Source organism: Polyodon spathula, chromosome 7 (assembly GCF_017654505.1).
Source record: "Polyodon spathula isolate WHYD16114869_AA chromosome 7, ASM1765450v1, whole genome shotgun sequence".
Taxonomy (NCBI): Eukaryota; Metazoa; Chordata; class Actinopteri; order Acipenseriformes; family Polyodontidae; genus Polyodon; species Polyodon spathula.
This window is the reverse complement of record NC_054540.1, coordinates 24018537-24041153: the sequence shown is the minus strand read 5'-3', so window position 1 is coordinate 24041153 and position 22617 is coordinate 24018537. Positions and strand designations below refer to the sequence as shown.

Sequence of the window (22617 nt, the reverse complement as noted above, 5' to 3'; positions counted from 1 at the left end):
ACAACACTACAGCGTAATATCTTGGGTTCAGTGCTGGTGCTAGCATTTACTGGGCCCTGCTGCAAGACTGTGAAGTAGACAAATGCTTTAGTTACCACTCATAAGCAAAAAACAACATTCTATTAACATACTTAGCAAAGCATGTCAATTTTTAAAATACTGATTCTTTACCATCTGTTAGTTATAGTTAGTTTCACACCTCCTAAGCAGAGCAATCACATGACCTTAACACTGACCTATTGCCAGAGCTCTTGCTCTGCCTCCTGCCTCCAGATAGGCAATCTGTCAGCTGTGATATGCGAATTTGTGTTTTGATTGACATTCCGCCATTACTACCTTGCTACAGTTTATTTTTCTAGTCGCAGTAGATGGAGCCTAGATATTTTCTACGTCTAGACAATAAAGTGGGCTCAGAAAAAAAAGAAATGGCAGCCCTGCTTGGGTCTATGCTGAATGCATTGTATTGCTGTGAGTAGTAATATAGTATTTTTGGAGTTAATGCTGGACTTAACTGTTAAAATGAAGATGATGATTTTTTTTTTTTACAGCGATGCTATGATGCTATACCTGGGTTAATGGGAGGTTCAGTACTTATTGAGTCATGGTTTATAATCCAGATTTATACAGTTTTTTGTTGCTGCTGTTTTTTTGTTGTAGAAAAAACAACATTTAGCAGCAGTTTAGTGTGGAGTATGCATTAGGGTTGGCCGTGCTCCAGCTCCGGAGCCCAGAGCCAGCTTCAAGACCCGGAATGGAGTTTTTTTTTAGCTGTGCTCCGGAGCTGGAGCAGAGCTGGACTTCTGGAGCTGGAGCAGAGCTGGATTCAGGCTCACCAGAGTGCTCTGGAAGCAGTTCTCAAAAGTTGGTTGCCAGGGAGTTCAGGTCACATGCTGTAGTCATGGGGACCCCTGCACCTGAATTGCCACAGAAATAAAGATAAAGCCTCTTTCTGACCAACCCATAAATCACCTGACTCCAACACAACTTCACAACTTGTTTACTTAAGATCAGAAAAACAGCAACATGTTGACAAAGTGATACTGGAGTGGATTGCTCTTCATCTGCAACCATTTTATGCTTCATTTAGGTAAGAAATTGTAAATCATCTCACTTTATCACATTAATATCTTTTTATGCAGTAAATATACCCAGTTTGGAGAAATTCATATTGTTATATAGAAATAAATCATAATTAGTATATTATAATATTAATTAATATTGAAATACTCAATTTACAGTTCAGTCCACAGTATTGTTACATTAGTGTATTAATTGTGAACACGTCTCCAAAGCTTATTTATTTAATAACAGAAATTTAGATGAAAAAAGTTGCATTTTTCTTACATTTTAAAAGTCTTTAAAGGTATGAAGTCTGATTCTAAACATTGTACATTACAACACAACATTGTGTTTGTCAACATGAAGAGGAAACAAGTACTTAGTTTAAAAACTAATATGCTCACAATTTACTGTATTTGCTGAATTGTGTAAGTAGTTTAATTTTATATTAGAACTTAGAACATAAGTACTTTTACTGAAGATGTAAAACACGCCAGTGTGGATACTGGCTTAATGTGCTGCAAAACAATATATTTACCAATACTTTAAAAGCTATTTCTGTAACTAATCAGTACTTTTGTAATATAAGAATTTTTAGCCCAGTTATTATCTAGTTGTTAACAGAAAATGATCCATAAATATTAATTAATTTTAAAATTCTTTAGATGTAATTAAGATTTTTGTCTCTTTTTTGTTTACTTTAGAAGGATAGAACTAGACTGTTATTGAATATTTTATCATCCCATTTAACTTTTTAAAATTAAAATGTAAGCATAGTTATATTGCATAAAATGATTCTAAGCATCACCTTCATATTTAATGTATTACGGTTACTTATGAAAGCATTGTTTCTAAAGAACAAATTTCTAACTTTCATTTTGCATAAGAGATTTTGTAGAAAGTGTTTGATTGGAACTTTAATCTTTTCAGAAAGATCCTGAACCTGCTTTGTACAGGATACCAACCACCCTCAAGAAAGAGCACTGTTGAGCAATGCATACGCAGGCACTGTGGGTACTTTAAAACAAGAACTTATGTCTACATGACATGCTGCCATTGCTTTTAATCTGTGGGCCTGTACCAAAAATCAGAAGCAGGAGTGAAATTTAACTCTAAAATGCATTGGCTGCATTCCTGCTGATGAGTCCCATACTGGGGAGAACATTGCCTTCTATGTGCAAAATGTGCTGAACTCCTTTAACGTAAAGCAATTGGTAAGTGCTGTCACTGACAGTGGTGCCAATGTTGCAGTCTCTTGAAGTTGAAACAGTGGTCTTGTTTGGCACACAGCTTACACTTCTGCCTACAGCATATTATTTTTCCTAGGGAAAAAAAGCAAGTTTCAGTAAAAGAAATATCTTCAGTGATTGGAAGATGTTGGTCCATAGCTCCTCTTTTTAAGAAGTCACAGAGTGTTTGGCATGCTTATGTTAAGGTGTATCTGACTGGAACTGGATCTGAACCACAGAAAATGTCAAGGGACTATGTTACAAGATGGAACTCAAGCTTGCCAATGATTGGAAATGGGTCCAGCAAGCAGAACAATTAGAGATTGCAGCTGTGAAACTGAAGAGACCAGCACTAAACATTACTGCTGAACATAAGATGCTCCTAGAAGAAGTATGTGAGCTCAGGCCATTCCAGATCTCTCTGGAGCAAAGAATCCAACTGCATCTCTTTGTCCCTACAGTGGTTGGAATTCGCAGAGCACTTGGAAAGCTTGAAACTAAATCTGAATCTGGCTTGAAGGTGAAAGACTATCTTTTGAGTCTAAACCCCAAAAAAGTTATCAAGCTTAGAGAATTACCTTGATTGCCAGATATAAACCTTCCTCGGTTGGTCTCTTTGACAATGAGCAAAAAGCAGCTGTGACCAAAGGCTTGTCTGTTCTACGTGGTCCTACTGAAACTGATCCAGTTCCACCCAAGAGAACACGTACATCTGAAAGCATCTAGGAGCTTTCTGACAGAAGCCCTGAAGAGGAAGATAAAATAGAAGGATCTGCTTTGCACAGTGAGCTGAAGATGTATGCAGTAGGGCTGTCAGTTAAGCCTCAAAATAGCAATCAATTAAATGGGCACACAAAATATAATCGTTGGAATAAATATCAATGATTGCACCACACATTTTCAGTGCATGCCTCTTCCCATGACGTTATTATTTTAATATCATTGCAGTTCAGTGCACAACACTTGAATATGAGGGGTAATTATGCTTTGGTAGCATCAGGAGAAAAAAAAAAAAAAGCACAACAACATTTACGACAAGCCTAAAGGAAGTTTAACAGACTACAGTGGTGTTACAAAAATATTAATTTCAAACAGATTACAGTACTTTGGAATGTAATCTATATAAACTAGACACAAGTAAGAAAAACGTATTTCTTTTTAATTCAGCGACAGCTGCAGCATCATGCATTGCATCTTGTTGATACTGTACCACCTAACCTTCACTATCTATGAAAAACACAATTCCGGAAATCCCTGCCTAAAACATAATAATAATAATAATAATAATAATAATAATAATAATAATAATAATAATAATAATAAATTGATTTACTTACCACAACATGCATACCCGCTAGCTGATCCCTACTCCAAAATTGCATTTAACATCACTAATTGTTTTTTTATTTATTTTTAACGTTATTGAATATTGTTAAATATTCATTATATAACAGTTCGTTTTGAAACTCCAAAGCAGCACAAACTATATACAGTCAGTTTTCTTCAAAGTGCACACTTTATTTACAGGCTGTTTGCAGTGAATACAAGCCTGTCGTCCTGCTCTGGATACAAGGTGGTGCGCTTTTTTGTTTTGTTTGTTTATACAGTGAATACACAGAGGGGCGTACTTATAAAGCATTTTCAAATCTGATTTGCTGGTAGGATGGGACAAGCAAATCAGATATTAGTTAACACAAGCAGGAGGAGAAGAGCACCCCCACTGCTTGTCTGGCAGAAATACTGTAAATAGTAAGGCAGGGCGTTTGGTGCAGTTTTGTTGATAAACTTGAATGTTATTAACTATGCACGTTACAAAAATGTAATTATGAATCGATTTCTATCCAGTATTTCTGTCAATGTATATAATGAGGAATGGAGTCAACTGAAAAATTGATTTCAATTTAATCATAGTAGCCCTAGTATAAGCAGCAAAGAAGAGGGAGCCCTTAGACTCCTGCTCTTTGGCTTATTGGAAAAACTGCAAAGATTCATTGCCTTTGTTGGCACAGCTGTCACATTGTTTCTCTTGTGGGCCTGCAACATGAGCGGAAAGTGAAAGACTGTTCTTCAAAGCAGGTGACCTATCATGGATCAGAGAACAAGACTGAATTCTGCAAATGTTGAAAAAATCATGCTGATAAACTGTAACCTATCCTTGAGTAAGGACTGAGAAAGGGGAAACTGGAAAAAGTCACCAAGTGTCAAACAAAGGGAGTAACTGCTAGAAGGCACCATAATTGAACACGAGTGTACAAAAATCATAGGTCAAACTAAATGGAAAAAATGTTTATGTTGTGTTAGTATTTCCAGTTAATAATCTCATAAAATATGTTCCTTTTTCTAGTATTTAATATTTTACTTACCCCTAACTTTTAAAAAATATTTCACAGGTTTTTTTTTCTCTTTATGTATTAGACTATTTTCTACTTTGTTATGTTTGAAAGGTTAAGCAGATGTTCTTATGTTGTAAATAGGTTGATTTTGTCAAACAAGTACCTAAAAAAGTTGCACAAGAAAATAAAATAGTGAAGCTTTAAAACCACATTTCTATATTCTTATCTCTTTTACTCAAAAACACATTTAAACATCTTGGAATTTTTATAGCCAAGCAACATCAGTTAAAAAAACTTTATAAATAATATTACCATCTTAGCCTGGAGGTGGAGCAGGGGTTCTCTTTCAACTCTGGAGCCAGTCTGGAGCTGGAGCAGGGGTCTCCATGAGCTCTAGAGCCAGCCTGGAGCTGGAGCAGAGGTTCTCTTTCAGCTCTGGAGCCAGCCTGGAGCTGGAGCAGGGGGTATCCTTCAGTTCTGGAGCCAGCCTGGAGCTGGAGCAGGGGGTATCTTTCAGTTCTGGAGCCAGTCTGGAGCTGGAGCAGGGGTTCTCTTTCAGCTCTGGAGCCAGTCTGGAGCTGGAACAGGGCGTATCTTTCAGTTCTGGAGCCAGTCTGGAGCTGGAGCAGGGGTCTCCATGAGCTCTAGTGACAGTCTGGAGCTGGAGCAGGGGTTCTCTTTCAGCTCTGGAGCCAGCCTGGAGCTGGAGCAGGGGTTCTCTTTCAACTCTGGAGCCAGTCTGGAGCTGGAGCTGGAGCAGGGGGTCCTTTCAGCTCTGGAGCCAGTCTGGAGCTGGAGCAGGGGTCTCTGTGAGCTCTGGAGCCAGCCTGGAGCTGGAGCAGGGGTTCTCTTTCAGCTCTGGAGCCAGTCTGGAGCTGGATCTGAGATCTGGGGCCAGCCTGGAGCTGGAGCAGCTCTTTCAGCTCTGGAGCCAGCCTGGAGCTGGAGCAGGGGGTCTCCAGCTCTGGAGCCAGTCTGGAGCTGGAGCAGGGGTCTCTTTCAGCCAGCTGGAGCTGGAGCAGGGGTTCTCTTTCAGCTCTGGAGCCAGTCTGGAGCTGGAACAGGGCGTATCTTTCAGTTCTGGAGCCAGTCTGGAGCTGGAGCAGGGGTCTCCATGAGCTCTAGTGACAGTCTGGAGCTGGAGCAGGGGTTCTCTTTCAGCTCTGGAGCCAGCCTGGAGCTGGAGCAGGGGTTCTCTTTCAACTCTGGAGCCAGTCTGGAGCTGGAGGAGGGGTTCTCTTTCAGCTCTGAAGCCAGTCGAGCTGGAGCAGGGGTCTCCATGAGATCTGGGGCCAGCCTGGAGCTGGAGCATGGGTTCTCTTTCAGTTCTGGAGCCAGTCTGGAGCTGGATCAGGGGTCTCCATGAGATCTGGGGCCAGCCTGGAGCTGGAGCATGGGTTCTCTTTCAGCTCTGGAGCCAGCCTGGAACTGGAGCAGGGGTCTCTGTGAGCTCTGGAGCCAGCCTGGAGCTGGAGCAGGTGTTCTCTTTCAGCTCTGGAGCCAGCCTAGAGCTGGAGCTGAGCTACCAGAGTCACTCCAGAGCCAGAGCCAGCAATCCCGGAGCACGGCCAACCCTAGTAAGCATTCACTTAAGAGTGTACCAGAAAATTAAACTAAAGACGCTGGATTATTGGAAATGAGATCAGTGAGAGCAGGATGAGAAGCTGAGCGAGTGGGTAGCAATAGCACCAAGAAAAGAGCCTTTCTACTCTCCTCACCCTTTTGGCTGTGTGAACTCAGCGTGTCTTCTTCCCTCACAGAGGTGCATGCTTTTGTTCTTTCTCTGTTGTGCTACCATCCTTCTTTATAAGCTGACAAGTCCTAGCAGGGTCCTGCTCCACATGGAAGACACCAGCTGATTAGAAGCCCTGATGTGCCCACTGAAAGTAAATCTGCAGCCAGCATTTTTAAAAAGATCTTAATTGGATCCACTTACCATGACATATCTTTTATTGCACTAATTAAAGAAAATTCTTTCAAATGAATCATAGTGATGAATCATTAGTATTATATCTATTTAGAGTTTGCATTATATAAAGAAGTTAAAATGGCACAAAGGTTAGTTTGAGTTAGGAGTTAGATTTGTCAACATTTAAATGATAAAAACAGATACAAAGATTAGAACTATTTTAGAACTATTTTTTTTGTTTCTTTTATGAATACTGCAGTTGAATAGTATGTTTAAAAAGTCAGTCTAAGCTTCGCCAAATGTGCTCACTTATATTTTTTTATTTGATAAAGAGATCTATATGGTCCTGCAAGTTTACGTGTGAGTGTTACATGCCGGCCCTTTAAAAAAATATATATTTTAATATAATAAAGTGTCCAAGTGTTCATTTTTGTGTTGCTATGACATCATATTACAAATACAGTGATGTCATAAAGAAAACCCTTGCAAAGAACCTTTCATTTATGTGTCCAGTATTTTTCCACTGAAGTAAACATTTAGTGTAGTTTTCCATTAATGAGTTAGATTTTTGCTTGCAGCACCAACAGGGCTGTATTTAGCATCTGGGTGAGTATATCTTTAGACTGGAGTTATCCATGCCCAATAGACTATTAGGTTACAGGATTCATTTAGTTTGGAAATGAAAAGTCATCATTTGGTTTCACACAGTCTTTGATTTTCTGTTTTAAATATACCCTTAATGTGTAATCAAAGCTAATAAAAGGTGTAACCAAGGCTATAAACCTTACTTATAGATAGACAAGAGTCTGTTCGAGAATACTGCAGTGTGAAACAGGTATGTTATTTGAAGTGACCTGTTGAGACAGAATTATGTGAAACCAGATTATGTAAAAACACAATCGCTTGGAAGGATACTAGGGCAGCAAAGTAGTTAAGGCAGCTGTGCGTAGACGGTTGTGCTTCTTCAAAACAGCTGAGTGATCCTAGATTCTTGCTCTCAACAAGCAGATCTTCTTATGTACTGTACCAGAGATATCTTACATTCAAATCCATCTGCTTAAATATCCTGATAAACAGCAGAGGCTAGACTCCGCTAGGTTACGATAGGTAGGTAGGTTAGGTTATAGGTTACGTCATTTTGTTCAGCCCACTGCTGTTAAAAAATGAGTGCACTTGTGTTTGCAGAAGTATAGGATGCTGTGAGGAGGAGTGGGGTTCTCTTTTAACAATTTCACGGCTGCAAAGCAATTCAAGTAATTATGTCATAGCAACTAAGGAGTTGAACTGGGATATCCAGGACCTCCTTACAGTTCATTCTTTTCTCAGTTCATTAGACCACCACAATTCTCAGTACATGTTTTTGTGTATGTAGTGAAAAGGCTAGAGCTTAGCATTTGGATATGAACTGTTGATGAACATCAAGACTTTGACTGTGAAGGGTTCATCTTCCCATAAATCTGATCCCTGGGATAGTTTGAGTGAAGCAGCACAGCAGTGTAGAGTCAGAAGCATGTGCATGTCCTTCTCTTAAACCCACTTTGTAATAGTGGTATAAATGCAGCAGTGTTAATCTGTGACCCTATAGGCTCAGTAAAAGACTAGTCTCTCTTCTAAAATACGCTATAGGTTACAGGAACCAAAGTTATTTAATTGCCGTTTTTTAGGATAAGAGAATAAAAAAATAAATAAATAAATCTATATATTGTAAGAAACATGGCAGGGACTCTGACAAATTACACTTTACTGTATTAAACATTTATAGGGCTCCCAACTAGTAATCAGCTGACTTGAAAGGCTAAATTGATCCTATTAGAAAGACTGTGTTACATTTAAAGTGTTGTACCTTTTAATGATGTGACAGTAATATTTTTTGTAAAGTAATTCTCTTTGAAGTTGATCAGACCAGTTGCCTCAATATCGTGTTTGGGATGCATAATAAAGTTGACCTTGTACTACCCATGAACCAAGGTGATTTGTAAAAAAGCTCATTGTAACCAATAAACATACATTTACAGTATATAATTTATTTCAAAACAGAGAGGAGGTCATTTAATCTGATAAAATCAACAAGCGACAGAAGTAAGAGATGACAAAACTAATGCACTTAGACAAGATGCTGTACTGCAATCAGTCAGTCAAGTAAAAAAAAAAAAGGTTTCCATCTTCTAGCTTAACAATGAATTGTATGTTACAAAGTGAGGCAGCAGCTGTACATTCCTATAACTCCTGATGAGTTTTGCAGTCAATGTCTATGGAAAGCCGTTATCAAACATTCAGTCAAAGCATTCCTGTTCTGTTGATTGGTGCTCTTCTGAAAAGCAGTGCTTCACTTTGTAAAGGTATTGTGTGTATTTTGGGATCATTGTTAGTCATCATTAAGCTGGGGTTTATGCATGAATTTTATATATCTTGGCGCTGTACTGTTTATTTTAAGAACACAAAAATAAATCTGATGCCCTATTAAAGTTCAGGTAGATGGTTAGATATTGTATATTGACATCTCTTGTTTAACTTTGGGTGGCACTTTATGATGTATTGAATAAATTGATTCCAGTTTAGTAAGCATCTTTATTAGACTTTACACACAGTATTAAGCACTAATTTTGTCAATAGTTCTGTAATACTGTTCACTAGTTGGTATTTAATACTGTCAAATCCAATCACAAAATACTGACATCAGAAGAATATGGTATATTAGTAGCATTTATTATACACTATAAAATGGCTGTTTACAGCTTCTGTTCTCTGAGGGAATACAAATCAACTGAGGTGTTGTAAAACTATGTATAATAGACTTGGCAGCATCTTAAAGTTCATGAATGTAAAATGCATTAGTGCTTCATCTATTTATTTATTTATTTATTTATTTAAATATTTTGACTTTTTTTGGTTTGCCACACAGCTTCTCCATGAAGAGAGCAACAACAGAGGGCTCATTGAGAGGCTGAAACAGGAGCGACTGAGTGACCAGCGGCGCATTCGAGCCCTGGAGACCAGGCTAGAGGTCAGTATGTGTCAGTTCTCTGGTAATTAGCTACTGCAAGCTTTGAAGAAAACTACTAGCAGCTGTGAATGGAGGCCTCCATCTCTATTTCCAATATGTAAGACTGAAGTATAATAATATGCATGATTGTCCTGACTAGTTTTTAGGACACAGACAATGGAAGCATTCAGGGTGTTTGGGAAAAACTGCCATTCCCAACAGCATGTTCACAGTCTATACAGTGCCAATACAGTTGTGCCCTTTAGTCTGAGACTTAGGAAAATAAGAAAATGAAAAAAGGGACCAATGGATCATAGTAAAATGGTTTGATGAAAATGGTCTGATCTTACATGAAAAATGGACAAATGTCATGCTATTTGGTTCAGAGAAAATGATGCAAAATACCAGTTCAATTTTTTCTCTTGTTACTTGTAATACTACACTTGACACTAAATATCTAGGGGTTTATATTGACACAACTCTTAAGTTTGAAAAACACATTAAAGATGTATGTAGTAAAATTGGTAGGAAGCCTGAAGTATTGTATGGTCAGCACCATTCTAGACTATAATGATGTGATCTACAGGGCTGCTAGTAAGGAATCACTGAAGAAGATCAATACAATGTATAATAGGATTTGTAGGTTTGTACTTCAGTGTACTCCACTAGAGCATCACTTCAACTTGTATTCTAGATTAAATTTGCTATCAGCTGCTAATAGGGGGAATCACTGGAATCTAATTATTTTTAAAGGGGCATGTAGAAGGGTGGTGGGCAATTCACTGACATGGAGACAGAACTTTATTTGTATCGCCGCTCAGGTGCACTGATTTATTTCAACCCGCAGCGGGCGCTGTTGTCCATGGCCTAGATGCTGCCAACAATAAACAGGACTACGGGTTTACCAGTCCAGGTACAGGGTCCAGTGCACATGCAAGTGCTAGAAGCAATAATGAAAACAAAAGGCGAAAGAAAAAGGGAAAATAAAACACAGTAATAAAACTACAAAATAAAGGTGCTGCACTCGGAAGCGTCACCCCAAACATCTCTATCCTCACAGCCCGGGTCTCCGTCCTACGCCACAGTGTTCCCTCCACCTATACACGTTTTGGGGTCTGCCCAAGGATTCCCCGATTTCTACAATCTTTCCTTTTTCAATGAGTTTTTTAATTTTTTTTGTTTGTTTCTTTTGTTTCGCTGGCCGTGCTCGGTCCGGCAGCCCAGCTTCCACCATGACTCATTTTGTCTTAGAGGGGGCAAACCCAGAGCGTCATTTTATCGGTGCAGTAATCCCCCAAAGCCTGCCCTCAGCCACTTGGAGAGAGGGAAAGCCCACACACCCTCTTTCCCACCTCTCCGTGTCAATACCGTGACTGACAGGCTGATATTAGCAGGCTGCTTCCCTCTTCCTGCAGCACTATGAATGCGTCTGAAGAGTCAGCACAGGTCTCCCTTGTTACAGTGCACATAACACATTACCAGTTAATTTAAACAGCTTGTTTCAAACAGTTTACCTGTAAATACAGCCTACGCAATATCTGTGGCACAAAATATTTCAATATACCATCTGTAAAAAGTGAAGTGGGAATAAAATCTTTAGTTTTTTCTGCTGCTACAGACTGGACCCTGTTACCCGCAGGACTTAGACCTGACATCTCTTGTTGTTCCAGTACTTCAACAGACCATGTGTATGTGCTGTGTAAATTTTATGTGTACTTTGTGTAATGTCTTGTCATTATGTGTTTTTATTATTTTTATTTTGAAATATGTAAGCTGCTGCTGTACTAGGACACCTTTGAAAACGAGCTACCTGAAGCTCACATGGCCTTCCTAAATAAAGAATTTTATATAAAATTGTACTGGGCACCGTTGTTAATACTTGTCTGCTAAAAATCAGAGAGCTTTAAAGCACTTCCTTCTGCAGCAGCTAGAATCATGTATTCTGGTACATACTGCCATAGCATGTGCACATTTTTATTCTAAAATATGTAGAGACAGATAGATGGCAGATGTATATACTGTATTTTTTTTCACAAATAGATTGATGCATGTACAATAAATACACACACTCCCAGTATTATGTGCCTGTGTATTGGAGACAAACGGAATACTGACAGCCCGTATTCTGGTACTCTTATGCGAGACATAGGAAGAGAAGTAATTAGGATTTTTGATATTAGTTGTAATGAGCAGCCTTTGTAATCCTGACAAAGACATTGCCTGCGGGAAGGAGAGGTGGCTGCAGTGACCTTGCTAGTGTAGTATTTTTACAGGAGCTGCTTTGAACAGCATGACAGTGTATACATGTGAGCAAGACTAGAGTGTTGAAAAGGCACAAGGAATCTGAAAGGGGTAGATTGCAGTGCTGAATAGTTTTAATCTTTTATGACTGATATCATACACACTCTCCTCTCTTACAAAATAAACCAAAACACTGATTTCCCACTAAACTTCTTCATGTCTATATATATATATATATATATATATATATATATATATATATATATATATATATATATATATATATATATATATATATAGTAGAATGAATAAGAACAACATATCTTATTATACCCTCCTTACAATGGTGATATAGTGGTGGCACTCTTACATATCTCTGTAAGTACTTACAGAGATATATCAGAAAAACCAGTTATCCAATTATGATGAAACTTTGTGTGCACACTATTAACCATAAATTCTTCCAATTTTCAGAATTTAGTTAATTGCTTACCTTTGATGAGGCAGGTCATGTCTGCCATCTTTCAGCCAAAGCTCAGTATGGCAATGTTGCCTGTTTATCAGAACATAGTTCTAGTTGTTATCTAAAAAAAGACATGGAAGTACTTGAATGTATAGATTTTTTTTTATGACAGGTTTGATGTGGTAGACAAACAAACCTGGACTTACAATCCTCTGAAGTTTCAGAAGTTTAATCCTCTCCAGTTGCTAAGAGGGTAACTCAGAACTCAGTGTGAGGTTAAAGATGTTTCATTTTTTAAATTAAAGAGCACAGTACAAAGCAGAAACTCCCTGGAGGTGAGCGCAGCTATGGACTGACTGGAAAATTAAATGTAGCTGAAATGGGTGTTCTCTGAAATGAGTGTCTTAACATTTACAGGCACATTTCAATATAGTGCTAATACAAGGAGAGACCTTGGTTATGTCCTGTTATATGTATTTATATTCTTGGCAGGTGGAGATTTATGTTCCCAACATATCTTGTTTATGAGCTAAAAAGGTGCAATCACCTAAAATGGAAAACAGATTGATAAAGGATGGACAGTTATGGAAAACGTGTGAAACAAATATTAGGCATGGGATGCAGAACAGATGTGGAGAACGTCTTGGTTTAGTTGTTTTTATGGAAGACATCACCTTGTCATTTGTGCCTCACAAGTGCCAGGTAACTACAAACTTTGTTTGTACTCAAGAACAAATATCCCTGGCAGCAAACAAAACCACAAGAATGTAAAAATGAGGGATAGCAAAAATATAAATCTGGGTTTTACTGCTGATTTATTTTATATTTGGTCCATCTTCTATTAGTCTTTTATGCACAAGGATTAGTTTTGATTCCTAGGCTACAAAGGAGAATACCCTTTGCAAACTCTGCCGCACACCTTGAAAATAAATGTCTGGAATAAGCAGTGCCTCGGATTAATACTTTATTTAATGTTGTCGCAGTGGGCTTATTCAGTAGAAACAGGAAGTAAAATACCAGTCTAAATAGATTTTTCCTGAAAGCCTAAACCTCTCATGTTTCTTTTCTGCTGCCACGTGCAGGGGAACACATAAGGGTTTAAGAGTCTTGTTTAATCAGCTAAAGGGCACCAGCCAACCTTTTCTTCATAAAGAAATCCAGAGTTTGACAGTCAAAATATGCAAGTCGAATTCCTTTCTACTGTGAGTAGCAACCAGGGATTACAGATGGAATGACTCTTTCTATGTATGGAAATTCCACTAATTTGGTCAAAGTCTGGGTAAAGCATGAAAATTGTGTAGTATTGAAAAGCATGATAAGCTGCAAATTATTATGCAAATGTATTTCAGTAAACTTTTTAAAAGTTATGTAGGTGATTGTTATTAAACGGGATCTCTTTAGATTGTGTTCACTGCCCATTAGGACACCCTCTGTATAGGCCATTGTGGATCATATTTGTATAGATAATTTCAAAAGGATTTAGATGGAAAGTAAATCCAAATATTACTCAACCCTAGCATGGAATAACTCCAAAATCATGATGTGAAAAAAGTACAAATGTAACCTGGGTTTCAGTGATCAGAAATAACAGAACACAAACAATATGAAATACGAAAGCTAAAATATGTTCAAAATCATATCTGTCAACAAGGTGTCTTTCATAAAATAGAAGGATCATTTAAACACCCATAACATCCATAACAGAGGTTCTACTAAGTTTTATAGTTACGGTATCTTCAAGCTCCTTGAAGGTGCAATCAGTTTCTACAGCTCATCAAACAAGCTCATGATTCCAGTTTAACAAGCTGCAAATTCTGCAGGGCCAGCTCAATATTGAATTAAAAGTGTGTGTGTGTGTGTGTGTGTGTGTGTGTGTGTGTGGGGGGGGGGGGGGTAATTAAATTGTGTTTAATTAGTTGCTAGTATTACAGTATGTTTCCAAACGTGCCACCTATGGGGCCATATTCGCTACAAAAGCTGCAGGGATCTGCTAAAACCACCCGCAATGGCAGTTTTCAATATGGTTGTATTTGCATCGACCCCCGCAGCCATATTTGCTATCCTGCTGTGCTCACAGACTGAGCCTCCACTTCACTCTGCACTCTCATTGATAAGCACAGTTTGGATAATGAGGTGGATCAGACCAGGGATAAATTGTTTGCGATAACATTTGTAAAAGGAATGTTGCTCACACATTTGAATCATCTGTGTGCAGACTCCTCCTTTCTGCTAAATGGTGATTCATTCATTCAGTAATTCATAATTTTTTTGTGGTTCTGGGTTCTTAAAAATTTAACAGAAATAGTAAAGAGTTGATTAAAATTATATTTGAAACTACCTACAGTAGCACATGCTGGCATATACATCTTGCATATATTAGAGATTCTGCTTCTACTTTACAACGTGGTTTATGGGGACAGGATGTGGTGGGATTCTGTCTAAACAGAAAAAAATATAAATGGTAAAAGAGTATTGTAATGAGAGAATGTTTTGAAGTAACTACTACATAGTTTGGCTTTCAATGCAAGGCTGTGGGCCCTGACTTCTGTTAAATGTAATATTTTTCTGTGGTACAGTACTTATACTACTTGCAAAAAAACTATATTTTCTGTGCATTCTTTAATCAGTCATTAACTTAGCCTTAGTAGAATGAGCAGTGTGCAAATGTAAGACATGTTTGTTGTACTCTAGAGTCTTCACCAAGAATAATGTGTGTGAGTAGTTTGTGTTAAACTTGTGTTTGCTGAATCATTAATTGGGTAATATATTATACTTGTTTATACACATAATTATTTATGTGTTGTTCTCGAGCTTCTTATATAAATGAAGGCTTGTTGACAGGTGATATAAAATTGAAGTGTACACCTGAATTTACTGTGACTGCTGAAATTCCATTACACTCCTCATTAATTCACAGAACTGTTTATTATTTGGCTTGAGCATGTCTTTAAGTCTTCTATTACGTGCATCAGATATCAACAGTAACAGGATTATTGCCAAAACAGCTACTAGAGTGGATTTTCCAAACTAACAGGAGTACAAGGTCAGGACTAGGGACTGGGAAGCTCCAGGTGCTGCGGGACATGGTGCTGGGGATTGAGAAGGGAGAGCTCTTTCTTTTTGTGCCAGTGCTGAGGAAGTGCCATAGCATAGTGTTTGGGGGCACTGAGCTATAGAATGTACCACCCTTCCAATAAGACAATGAATACCATTCCAGGTCAATAAAACCCATGCCTTTCCATCTGCCTATTGAACTCTATCTGTGACCACAATCAGACTGCCATTGTTTCCATTTGCAGAGAGGAATTCAATCTGCTACCATATGTTTACAGCAGGGGCCACATGACAGTGCTCTACCTGATATGTACTCAGATCAACCTAAATCACAGAAACCAGGACATAATACTTAGGGGTAGATGTACTAAAGTATTGCGGCTGCCACAATAGTCGCAAACCAGCTGCAAATGAGTCAGAAGTCTAGGGTGAAATGTACTAAACATGCACAATGCTGTTAGCGACTTTTTAGAGAATACTTTCCTGCATAAATTCACAAAAAGGGGGTGGTTCTCAAATATTATAATTAGATGTACTAAAGCCGCCGGCAATTGTGACACTTGCAATTGCATCAATTTGTTAAGAACTTTTGAAAGCATGTTTTAAACTGTTGCAAATGTTGCTGGCATTTTCCAGTCCACTTTTTCTTGTGCGTTGCCAGTTGTGCTCAATGTTTTTTTAGAGGCGAACACCCAAATACCCATTTTTCCCTAAATGCAGGGTGTACTTACAAGCCTTGAAAAAAAATTTCTATGAGATTTTTTGTTTCCTCAACATGTTGGGAGTAGTAGACTGAACACATGTGCCACTAACCCTTCTAGCTCATTCTGAACATCTGCATAGGAATAGGAAACACACCTATTCTATTAATGTGCAGGTGGTTTGTAATTGTACACCACTTAGCACTGCACCACTGACCAACTTAAATAAAAACCTACAGTATACATTTGGCTTACAGGCTACTCGTGATAATATGAATTAGTGGTATAATGCAAAATGTGTTGCTGGTCCCTTGAAATTCGTATTAACAAGAATTGACTGTCCTCCTGTAAGTATCATAACTTGTCAATGCAGCACCATGCTCTATTTTAAGTTAATTGTCCAGGCTACTAAGTATTCCAAGTTAATAATAATAATAATTGAAAAATGCTAAAATTATTTAGTTTCAATTTAAAATAAGCTTTTATTTGCATTGTACACCAATGTGTTAGCAGTAGCCTACGAGCTAAATTAAAAAGAAAGTGCTCTAGGTATTCATTTGATTTTACAAAATCTAAAAAATGTTGCACGACTCTCTCAATGCTAGAGATCTTGCTAAGATGACGCAGCAGATATTTAAATTAGTATATTGTACCTCTCTTTATTAACATATTTTCTCTTAGCACATACAACAAAATGTATACTTTGCGAGGTTGCAACAGAAATGCAAATTGCAGCATGTTTGCGCTGTGACTGGCCCATCTTAGTATATCTACCTTAATGTTTTTCTGTTTGGACAGTTTGTTCTTAAGTGGTTAGATAAAGGATTTGATTTATTTCAAAACCGCTTTCTGATTGCCTTACGGGTAGAACATAACTTTTAACTTCCTATAGATTGGATACTACTGTATGTACAGCTACCAACAAATACCCCAACCTGGATGCCTTCAATTGGAAACCTTCCAAATTTTGTTCCAACCAGTCTCCCAGTCCTGGTTGGAAGAAGTCCTTGCAGTAAAATGGTCTGGAAGAGGTAAACTTGCCTGCCCCATGCTTATAGAATGGCACAACTGCATACTAAAACTCTATTCAAAAACAGTTCTGTGAAACTTGAGTCACTCGGTCAAGAATAACAGTCCTTTGGCTGTAGCTGCATTGGATGTCTTTACTGGTTACATAAATATTTCCCTGTCCTTGTATAAACAAACTGCTTCATCTGTAGGGACCTCCCTGCTAAGAGAGAGGTGAGGTTGCAATAGATATGGATGTTGGATCTAAAATCATCATTGTTCCACATACAGCTGTGGCCAAAAGATTTGCATTGCCTAGAACATAATTTGTATATTTTATTTAACCTCATGTAATCAAAGAAACTACAAAATGATATTGCAAAAGTCTATTGGAAGCCATAATAGTAGTACAGTATTTCATGTTAGATTTTGAAATGTCACATTTTTCAATTGTTGTCAGATTTTCGTAAAGTATATGGGAAACTACAAAACAGTATGTAATTCAATGTTAATGTAACAATATTAAACAGGTTTCATTCAACATTATGAAGTAAAATTAGTTAATTCTATAGGGTGATGCAACACTTTTAGCCATAGCTGTACATTGGCTCTTGTCTGTAAGAGAAATAGATGCCACTGGATTAAATTGTTTGTTTAACTGTATCATGTAAACATTACAAGCTGTTGTATAGATGCTGATTATGAACTGACACAAGTGGTAAAATAATAGATGCATATAGTTTGCAAATAAAATTAGCATTTTATGACAAAATGGCAGTGTGACCTAGACTTCTTGATGCTGTTCTCTTTGGTCCCGATACTACCAGTTGTTTTTTTTAATGTTAGTTTTTCCTGATTCAGATACTTCTGGTTTGCACATGTTCCTCACTGCATATGTATTGTTCCAGGCTGAAAACAGACTAAATAATCCCAAACAGATTTGCACAGACCAGACAAATGTACCAGTCTCTTTGATACACCAAACACCACCAGCATTTCTCACAGAATGTATTGTAAATAAAATTCTTGTGGCCTACTAACCACATTAAGCAAAATACAATAAAGAGAAAACATAGAAACATGCTGAAAAGATTGTTTTAAGTTCCATTTGCTGTCAGTTCCAACACTTCCTCTTGTTCAAACTTTCCTTTTCTTATTTTAAAACTACTACCATGTCTGCAAACCCACACCTACAAATGTATTGATAAAATCTACAACTTACCAGTATAAGTTAATTAGAAAAAGTTTAGGAACTATCCCCTTCAAAACAAGCTTTATTAGCTGAATATTTATCTTCTATACTAAAGTTTCTTTAGTTTTACTCAGTTGCAGCCAGAAGGAAAAATACCTGATGTAATTTATTTCAAAGTAGCAAAGTAATAGAGCCAATAGAATATGGAAATAACAGCACCAGATATTGCTGATCCTCAGTGGAGAAGAGACATTGCCTCAGCTCATGGAAAACTATTGTCTTTTATTAACAGGAAATGCAGGATCTGCTGCTGGTCAAAATGAAAGAGCTTGCTGACTCTCAGGAGGCAGACACACCACTACAAACAATGCCTGACTCCCTCAAGGCTGTGGAAGATGAAGAAAAAGACAAGTAAGAAGTAAACGTCTAGGAAATACTTCTGTTTTTAACAGTAAGGGGCGACAATTTATAGAAATGAGGATTTGGACCTGGTCTTCTGTAACGAAAGTATATATATTATATATCTATATATATATATTATATATTATATATATATATATATATATATATAGTATATATATATCATAAACTAGTAGAAGAAATGTTGTGACAAGTTCGAGACAGTTAAAGGAACCCCTCGTAACTAGCTTGTTGTAAGAAGTCATTACGGCGTCTAAAAGTATTGACATATTAGGTCGGGGCTCTGACTGGGCCACTCAAGGACATTTATCTTTTGTTCCTTCGCCACTCCAGGGTAGCTTTGGCTGTGTGCTTTGGGTTGTTGTCATGCTGAAAGGTGAACTTCTGTCCCAGTTTCAGCTTTCTTGCAGAGGGCAGCAGGTTTTCCTCAAGGACTTTTCAATACTTTCCTCCATTCATTTTCCCTTCTATCCTGACAAGTGACCCAGTCCCTGTCGATGAGAAACATCCCCATAACATGATGGTACCACCACCATGCTTCACAGTAGGGATGGTGTTCTTTAGGTGATGCACTGTGTTGGGTTTGCACCAAACATAATGCTTTGCATTTAGGCCAAAAAGTTCAATTTTAGTTTCGTCAGACCACAAAACTTTTTGCCACATGGCTACAGAATTTCCTGAGTGATTTTTTTTTGCATACTTCAAACGGGATTCAAGGTGGGCTTTCTGGAGTAATGGCTTCCTTCTTGCCACCCTACCATACAGGCCAGATTTGTGGAGTGCTTGGGATATTGTTGTCACATACACACTATGACCAGTCTTGGCCATAAAAGCCTGTAGCCCTTGTAAAGTTGCCATTGGCCTCTTGGTAGCCTCTCTGATCAAAGTCTCCTTCTTGCTCGGTTTTCCAGTTTGGAGGGACTGCCTGATATAGGCAGGGTCTTGGTGGTGCCATACACCTTCCACATCATAATAATCGTCTTGACCGTTCTCCGGGAACATTCAAGGCCTTTGATAATTTTTTATACCCATCCCCTGATCTGTGCCTTTCAACAACTTTGTCCCGGAGTTCTTTTGAAAGCGCCTTGGTACTCATGGTTGAGTCTTTGCTTTGAAATTCACAACCCAGCAGAGGGAACCTACAGGAACTGCTTTTTCCTGAAATCATGTGAATCACTACAATTTAACACAGGTGGAGGCCACTTAACTCGGTGAATGATTTTGAAGGCGATTGATTACATCTGAGTTAATTTAGGATTGCTATTACAAGGGGGTGGACACTTATCCAACCAAGCTATTTCAGTTTTTATTTTTAATTAATTTTCTACAAACTTCTAGAAGATTTTTTTCACTTGGAAGTTGTAGGGTAGGATGTGTAGATAAATGAAAAAAAAAATCAGGCTATATGGCAACAAAAGGTGAACATTTTGAAAGGTACTGTAACTACACAACTACTATTTTAAGTCTCTTTATAACAGTTTGTAAGGGTAATTTTTAGTGCACTTTATTGTTTTAAGGTATAGCTTTAGATACAAGATCTAATTTACAATAATGTCCTGGAAACAGAGCAGCAGCATATACTATGATATTTAAAAAATGTGAAAAAGTTATTTCCAGTTCTTTTTAAAATTGTTATTTTGCACTAAAATTGTATTATAAAGTGGCTTGGGTGAACAGAGCATTCTGATTGGCTAAACAAGATTCCAAGCAGTCTCTTTCTTTTGAAATAGACCTTTTTATAATATCTGTTATTAATAATTTGTTGACTATGACGTTTGAAATACTGCTTCTTTATGTTTAATTTCCCAATAGGTTTTTGCAGAACCAGTCCCACCTAAACTCAGAGGACAATGGGGCAGAGGGCACAACAATGGACCTGCCTCAGCGCACATCTCCTGACCCGACAGCCTTCAGCTCGAGCCAGACAGCGTGTATGTCACCCAAGCCAGGAAGACCAGCCACTTCTTCTGGGATACAAAGAAGCAGGCAAGGAAAAGCAATGGGTATGATCTTCAAAATTGACATTGTCACTTATTATATTCTTACACACAACTTTCAAGACTTAATTGACACGCCTACTAGCTGCCTCACCATATTTCCGAGGGCATTCTGTACTTTTAAACTACCTTCTGATAGGTAAAGGGCGTTTTGAAGTGTTATTCACACACAGTTCACAAATGTTCAAAATTATTCAGGTGTATATTATAACTCCTTTAAAGGGGTCCAGGATTTTTAAAATACAACGTTCAGGAACATATGGCTCATCTAATCCTTTCCAGTCCTCAATCTTGTTCAAACCACCGCTATAATTATTCACTTACAGAATGACAGTTCAAGGAGCTGTTTGAAACAAGGTCATTGATTGTTGACCTGGGGGGGGGCGGTATTTGATCATTGCCTTGTTAGTTCAGTGCAGAGTGAACAGTGAAATTATTAAAATGATTGCTTTTCATAGTTGGCTTTAAAGAGTCAGAAGTTCCCAAGCGAGCTGTCTCTGTACCCCCTTCCCTTGACCTGGGGAAAGGCTCTATGGGGCAAGGAAAAGATTATTTCAGCTCTTTGTTCAGGGAGCTGAGGAAGGAAGCAGCGCACCCTAGTAACAGCAAAAGCAGGTCTTCCACAGCACAAGACTACCACAATGCAAACTCCAGGTAAATTTATATAACATGTCCATTCCTACAAAAAAATTCACAATTTACCGGGACACGTAATCTAGGGACAGGTATCCAGACTGTCTCAATTAGGATGAAGTGAAATTAAAATATTACCGACTGTATGTTACAATATACACAGAAAGATAAACAAGTTTTCCTGGTGGCGCCTCAGGAGCAGGCTAACTCGACAGGACTTGAAAAATGACAAAAACTGTTTTTATGTTCTTATTTCAAGGTTCATCATGTAGAACAGTTAATACCAAAAAGTGCTAGCTTGCAAAATCCACATGCTGGATGGGTAGTCAACATGTGTTTCAAATTTATCTTGTGGTTCACTTTTAAACATTTTAAAGTATGTTGGTGTTATTGGTTATTGGAAAGTGCTATTTTCTTTCAAATTTGCTCTTCTCTTGAATCTTGTCCTTTTGTAGGAGAATTTTTTTTTTTTTTAAGACACAAAAGCAGAGGGCCACATTAGTCAAATGAATAGAGATACTGTAAGTGTGCAAAGTGTCGTAACTAGTCAGATCTCGTGACAACTTTTCTTTCTGAGAACCCTTAACATGGTTTCTGGTGATGGCTGTTCTCCAGAGGAAAAAAACAATCGCTGACTGCAGACATCAGTGAGAGATTACAGTATAGTTTGAAAAAGGAACTTCCTTCAGTTCTTTTGATTTTACTAAATAGGGTGACCGTTTCACTGTGTTAATTTTGTCAGCCATACATTATCTGTCAATGGGTGCAAACCCCTTTGCAGATCAAAATGTTTAACAGCAGAACAGTAGATACTAACCACCATGCCATTTGATTGCAACTGTGTACCATCTGGTCACTCGCAGTATCATTTTTTTTGTATAATATAGGAGGAACATGTATGAAATATGATCAATAATGTATTTGCCCTCCCTATTCCAGTGCCATTGGGAATATCGAAATAGCTGAAGTCGATCAGAGTGGACTGTTTGTAAGACTGGTAAACAGTTCAACTGAGCTTGAAGAGGACATTGGTGGATTCATCCTCCAGCAGAATGTTGGTGGCCATCCTGTGGCAGTGTATAGATTTCCACCAAGGACACGAATGAAGGCAGATGCCACAGTAACGGTAAGCAGACTGACAGGGTTCTGCAATTTAATATATTGTATCAACACACAAAATACAACAAGTTTAACAAACCCCAAAGTGCATAATCAAGAGACTCTTTATATTTCAGACATCGGGCTCTATTCTTTAACCCTACTGAGTAGGTAAGTGCAGTGTAGTCAGGTGTATTTAGCTGTGAGTCCATCATCAGGTAAAGAGAAAAATACAGGTTTGTTGTACAATCTAGGTATAACGATGTGATGTCACTAAAATGCATTTGCCTTTACTAA

At 38.1% G+C, this 22617-nt stretch overlaps 1 protein-coding gene across 3 annotated transcripts in view; it reads left to right on the top strand.

Annotated features, from left to right (window-relative positions):
* Positions 1–22617, top strand: part of LOC121318386 (lamin-B2-like) — a 54713-nt gene that overhangs the window by 21800 nt on the left and 10296 nt on the right. For all 3 annotated transcript variants that reach the window (XM_041254983.1, XM_041254982.1, XM_041254984.1), the window contains exons 7-11: positions 9433–9534; positions 18465–18583; positions 20405–20595; positions 21048–21243; positions 22162–22348. In XM_041254983.1, the coding sequence (XP_041110917.1) occupies positions 9433–9534; positions 18465–18583; positions 20405–20595; positions 21048–21243; positions 22162–22348 (795 nt within the window). The remainder of the gene's footprint in view (positions 1–9432; positions 9535–18464; positions 18584–20404; positions 20596–21047; positions 21244–22161; positions 22349–22617) is intronic.